This window comes from Chelonoidis abingdonii, chromosome 5 (genome assembly GCF_003597395.2).
Source record: "Chelonoidis abingdonii isolate Lonesome George chromosome 5, CheloAbing_2.0, whole genome shotgun sequence".
In the NCBI taxonomy this organism is placed as follows: Eukaryota; Metazoa; Chordata; order Testudines; family Testudinidae; genus Chelonoidis; species Chelonoidis abingdonii.
The window spans coordinates 62,113,697-62,119,932 of record NC_133773.1 but is presented as its reverse complement, the minus strand read 5'-3'; the positions used below and the strand labels follow the sequence as shown (position 1 = coordinate 62,119,932).

General features: G+C 41.7%; 1 protein-coding gene across 5 annotated transcripts in view; it reads right to left on the bottom strand.

The window, feature by feature from the left end:
* The window catches only part of MND1 (meiotic nuclear divisions 1), a 78,618-nt gene that overhangs the window by 70,091 nt on the left and 2,291 nt on the right, over nt 1-6,236 (bottom strand). For 4 of the 5 annotated variants that reach the window (XM_075066339.1, XM_075066337.1, XM_032774669.2 and 1 more), the window contains exons 2-3: nt 3,064-3,129; nt 715-772 (exon numbers count right to left, since the gene is read on the bottom strand). In XM_075066339.1, the coding sequence (XP_074922440.1) occupies nt 715-772; nt 3,064-3,129 (124 nt within the window). The remainder of the gene's footprint in view (nt 1-714; nt 773-3,063; nt 3,130-6,236) is intronic. The other variant, XM_032774670.2, reaches the window with a different exon arrangement.

Below are 6,236 nucleotides of genomic sequence, written 5' to 3'. Positions count from 1 at the left end.
TATCTCTAGCTTGCTTGCTAGCATATATATACCTGCCCCTGGAAATTTCCACTACCTGCGTCTGACGAAGTGGGTATTCACCCACGAAAGCTCACGCTCCAAAACGTCTGTTAGTCTATAAGGTGCCACAGGATTCTCTGCTGTTTTTACAGATCCAGACTAACACGGCTACCCCTCTGATACTTAACAGAGAGTTTGATTGTGTATATGTATGTACCAAAATTTTAAGATGTGGGTAACTGAAATTGGACACCTAAATCCTTAGTTAAGCATCTAAACATATAGCATGATTCTCAGAGATGAAAGCTGTGGGTGCTCAGCAATGACTTCAGTAGGTGCTCAGCTCCTTTGAGAATCATGCCATGTACTTAGGTAGTTAACTAGGGATACAGGTTCCAGATTTCAGACATCAGCACTTGAAAATGTTGGCCTTAATGCCCAAAATTAGTTACAGCTACTAGTAACATAGGGTTGGGATGTGTGTGCATAAAACATACAGTTTCCAAAGTTACACTTGGCTAGGCCACCATGACAAACCAGTACCACTTGCAGCTTGGTATTTTTTTCTTTTGTTTAACATTATTGTTATAAATAGTTTTATTTGGGCATAAGCTTTCGTGGGTAAAAACATAAAAATTCACACAGTGTGACGGATCCACAAAACAATTCTCAATGTCTAAACAAGTTTTAGGGAGAAAAAGCGTTTATACTCACTAATTCCTTTCTCTTTCGGAGCAATCTTCTCCATATCCTTTAACTGGAACACATCTTTCTGTTCAAAATACAAAAGGCACGTCACCTCTGAATGACAGTCTCATTTAAGTCATGTCTACATTCTTTACTAAATTAATCCCAACACATACACAAGTAGCCAGGGGTGGCTCCAGACCCCAGCACACCAAGCGCCTGCTTGGGGCGGCATGTCGCGGGAGGCACTCTGCCAGTTGCCGGGAGGGTGGCAGGCAGGCCACCCCCTGCGGCATGCCTGCAGAGGGTCCGCTAGTCCTGCGGCTTCGGTGGCATGCCTGCGGGAGGTCCACTGGAGCTGCAGGAGCAGTGACCGGCAGAGCGCCTCCCGCGGCATGCCGCCCTGCTTGGGGCGGCGAAATGTATAGAGCCGTCCCTGCAAGTAGCATATCTAATGTATTTTTTCATTTCTCCAGGAAAAATACTGCATGCTCCTCAAGATAGAGCTAAAGTATTTGAAAATAAAAAGTGATTTTATTTTGTTGTAGGCTTTGTTATTTCCTCCAGTGTTTCTTTGTTACTCTAATTAATTGCTTCATGCCTAAATTTAGACTGCTAGCTCCTCAGGGCAAAGAGCGCTGTGGCCAGATCCTCAGCTCCTAGTCTAGCTGCTTTTGCACTGCAGCATCACTATAAATTTATTTTAACAAACAAAAAAATAATATTTCAGTTATGTCACAAACACAAAGGTGTCTCTGAGTTGGAGCTCCATTTCTCTCCCACTTCCATCGCTCTCTTTTAGGCGCATTCTCATCCTTCCCTTTCCTATTTCCCAGTTTCATCCCTCTCCCATACTGTCAAATTTGAGCATCCCTAACTACCCTCTCTGCCTTCTGTGGCAGCAAAGTGAAACTGACGAGATTTGGAATCTGAGGAACAAAGCAAATACTGAAAATGTTCCAAATTCCTATTTAATTTTACTTTGCTGCTCCCTCACATATGGACTAGAGGTTATTAAGGTACCCGGTCAGAAGGCTTTGTGCATCCATCTCTACTACACATGCCAGCACCTTTACAGGAAAAGGTTTGAGAAGTACCACACAGAAGTACATACAGCACAAGCCGGTCCGCAGCAATTAATAATGATGTTATGGGAAATCTAACCTTGGATTTCCTGACTATGTACCTAAATGTGAAAACGTTGCACTAAACAAAAAATAAACCTTTTTGGTTTTCCACTTAACTGTCAATAACTAATCCACTGCTGACAAAGAAAGCAACAAAAGTTCAGTTGAACTGTTGCCGAACAATCTAACTAAAAGAGTATCCAAAACTCTACTTAGCACAAGCTCTTCTGCACCTCTCACTAACACCTTTGATCAGCAAATGATATTTTCACAAATGCAAGTAAGGCCAGTGTGTCCTAGGAAAAATGAAGCTGACTAAAATCTTTTACAGTTTGATGGAATCAAAGGTATTTTCCCTTATGGTACGTTAATGAAGAATAGTAACACAGTAACTCCTCACTTAACGTTGTAGTTATGTTCCCGAAAAATGTAACTTTAAATGAAACAATGTTAAACAAATCCAATTGTCCAGTAAGATTTAATGTAAACGTGGGGAGGTGTTAGGTTCAAAGGAAATTTGGGGGGGGGGGGGAGGCAGAAAAAAGGTATTATACTATACAGTACTGTACTGTGGTTGGGAAGTGCCCTTGCAGGCAAGGACGCTAGGAAGCACCTTTGCAGCACCAGCAGTAGCTTCCCCAGAGAACAGGCTCAGATTTTGCCAGGAATGCTCCAGGCCCGCCTCTTCCTGTCCCCGCTCCACTCCAGGCCCACCTCTTCCCATCCCCACTCCACCTCTTCTCCAGAGCACACCACATCCCTCCTCCCCCCACCAAAGTCCTAAGGGGGAAGCGCTGGGAGGGAGGAGGAGGAGGCAGAAAAGAAGAACTTGTGCAATGCTCCCTTTTAAAGTCGCTGCACTTCCACAGAATCTTACAAGCAACCAGACAAATGACATTATAAGGGAACACTGCACAACTTTAAAGGAGCACATTCCCTAATTGAGCAGGGACGTAACATTGAAACAACATTAAATGAGGAGTTACTGTATAGCACTTTTCATTTAGTCACTCTCAAAGTACTGTATAAAGGAGAGCAGTATCATTATCTGCATGTTACACATGAGGAAACTGAGGCACAGAGCAGGGAACTGACTTCCCAAGGTCACCCAGCAGGACCGTGGCAGAGCCAGGAACTGAACCAAAGACTCCGGAATCACAGTCCCTTACCTGGGCCACTCAGTCTCTCTGGCTCCTTATGGATGCTCCCAATGGCCAGGACATATATGATAATTAAAACAGTTACTTACTGTTTCAAAAAATATTTCCATCATACGAGTTCTCTTCTCTTCAACACTCAGTCCCTTTTTCTTGGACTACAATAGAACATATATTCAGTACTTTAATACCATCTTTAGAATTAACATTTCATTCAGAATTCACATCTAGAAAAAGCATTTCCTTGACATCTCCCTTAACACTCTACTATACCACAATACTTCCTAAAACAGGACTTCTTCACAAAGGAAAACCATGCCAGGCTAATCCATTCAAAATATATCAATTGTTTCAAAGATTAAGTTTGGGACTGATTTGTTGTATAATCTAGTTCATCCCCTACCTCACTTCACTGCAAGGTAGTTTTCAATGCATTTTACTACATCCCTACAGTTCCTTGTCAGTCTTGCCTTACTAACTCTAGAAATGGCAATTCCAGTCTCTTGGTAGTTGGTACCAATGCCCAATTGTCCTTAAAGTAGTTGAAAGAGTGATTTCTACTATTTAGTCTATAGTGTGAGACTTATGCTTTTTGTCTGACTCATTTACTTCCGTGAATATTGTTCTTTCCTTCTTGTTAAAATGACATAGCCAATATGAAATTTAGGCCATTTTAAAATACAAGTTAGAGTAGTTTTCAGATACTGTATCTCCCTTCAAATCACCTTTCCAATGTTGTGGTTTAACACTCACATTATCTTTATTAAAACCATAAGAACACCAAAGGTCCATCTAGCCCAGTATCCTGTCTTCCGACTGTGGTGAAAGCCAGTGCTCCAGAGGGAATGAACAGAACAAGTAATCATTAAGGGATCAATCCCGTCACTCATTCCCAGCTTCTGGCAAATAGAGGCTAATAGCCATTGATGGACCTATCTTCCATGAATTTATCTAGTTCTTCTCTGAAACCTGTTATAGCCTTGGCCTTCACAACATCCTCTGGCAAGGAGTTCCACAGGTTGACTGTGCATTGTATGAAAAAAATACTTCCTTTTTTTTGTTTTAAACCTATAAATTTAATTTGGTGACCCCTAGTTCTTGTGTTATGAGGAGTAAATAACACATCCTTATTTATTTTCTCCACACCAGTCATGATTTCATAGACCTCTATTATATCGCCCCTTAGTCGTCCCTTTTCCAAGCTGAAAAGTCCTAGTCTTATTAATCTTTCCTAATATGGAAGCCATTCTATACCCCTAATCATTTTTGTTGCCATTTTCTGAACCTTTCCCAATTTCAATATATCTTTTTTGAGATGGGGCGACCACATCTGCACACAGTATTCAAGATGTGGGTGTACCATGGATTTATATAGAGGCAATGTGCTATTTTCTGTCTTATCATCTATTCCTTTCTTAATGAGTCCCAACATTCTGTTGGCTTTTTTGACTGCCGCTGCACATTGAGTGGATGTTTTCAGAGAACTATCCACAAGGATTCCAAGATCTCTTTCTTGAGTGGTAACAGCTAATTTAGACTGCATCATTTTATATGTATAGTTGTTGTTATGTTTTCCAACATGCATTACTTTGCATTTATCAACAATGAATTTCGTCTGTCGTTTTGTTGTCTGCTCACCCAGTTTTGTGAGGTCCCTAACTATCTTGAGTAGCTTTGTGTCATCTGCAGATTTTGCCCCCTCATTGTTTACCTCTTTTTCCAGATGAATCTATTGAATAGTACTTGTTCCAGTACTGACCACTGGGGGACACCACTATTTACCTCTCTGCATTCTGAAAACTGACCATTTATTCCTACCCTTTGTTTTCTATCTCTTAACCAGCTACTGATCCACGAGATGACCTTCCCTCTTATCCGAGGACAGCTTACTTTGCTTAAGAGCCTTTGGTGAAGGCCCTTGTCAAAGGCTTTCTGAAGCTAAGTACACTATATACAATGGATCACCCTTATCCACATGTTTGTTAACCCCCTCAAAGAATACTAGTAGATTGGTGAGGCATGATTTCCCTTTACAAAAACCACATTTGCTCTTTCCTAACAAATTATGTTCATCTGTATCTGTGACAATTCTGTTCTTCACGATAGTTTCAACCAGTTTGTCCAGTACTGAAGTTAGCCTTACCGGTCTGCAATTTCCGGGATCGCCCTGGAGCCCTTTTTAAAAATTGGCGTCACATTAGTTATCCTCCAGTCACTTGGTACAGAAGCTCATTTAAATGATAGGTTACATATCACAGTTAGAAGTTCTGCAATTTCACATTTGAGTTCCTTCAGAACTCTTGGGTGAACACCATGTGGTCCTGGTGACTTATTACTGTGTAGTTTATCAATTTGTTCCAAAACCTCCTCTAATTATACCTCAGTCAGGACAGCTTCTCAGATTTGTCACCTAGAAAGATTGTCTTAGGTTTGGGAATCTCCCTCATATCCTCAGCCATGAAGACTGAAGTAAAGAATTCATTTAGTTTCTTGGCAATGGCTTTATCGTCCTTGAGTGCTCCTTCAGCATCTCAATCATCCAGTGGCCCCCTTGGTTGATGAGCAGGATTGCTGTTTCTGATGTACTTAAAAAAAAAAAAATGCTATTACTTTTTGAGTCTAGCTGTTCTTCAAATTCTTTTTGGCCTTCCTAATTATATTTTTACATTTCATTTGCTAGGATTTAACTTCCACTTTTTAAAGGATGCCTTTTTGCTTCTCATCGCTTCTTTTACTTTGTTGTTTAGCCACGTGGCACTTTTTTGGTTCTCTCTGTTTTTTTAATTTGGGGTGTACATTTAAGTTGAGCCTCTATTATGGTGTCTTTAAAAAGTTTCCATGGAGCTTGCAGGGATTTGACTTTTGGCACTGTACCTTTTAATTTCTGTTTAACTACCTTCCTCATTTTTGTGTAGTCCCCCTTCTGAAATCAAATGCTACCATGGTGGGCTGCTGTAGTGTTTTCCCCACCATAGGGATGTTCAATTTAATTATATTATAGTTACTATTACCAAGAGGTTCAGCTATATTCACCTCTTGGCAGGGCCGGTGCAACCATTTAGGCGAACTAGGCGGTTGCCTAGGGCGCCAAGATTTAGGGGCGCCAAAAAGCAGTGCCCCCCCAAAATTTTTTAAATGGTTGCAGCGGCCACTGCCTGCAGCCCGGCAGTTTAGGGCACCCCCGGGGTCAGTGCGCAGCCGCGGCAGCCCGGCAGCTTAGGGCACCCCCGGGGTCAGTGCGCAGCCGCGGCAGCCCAGGGCGCCC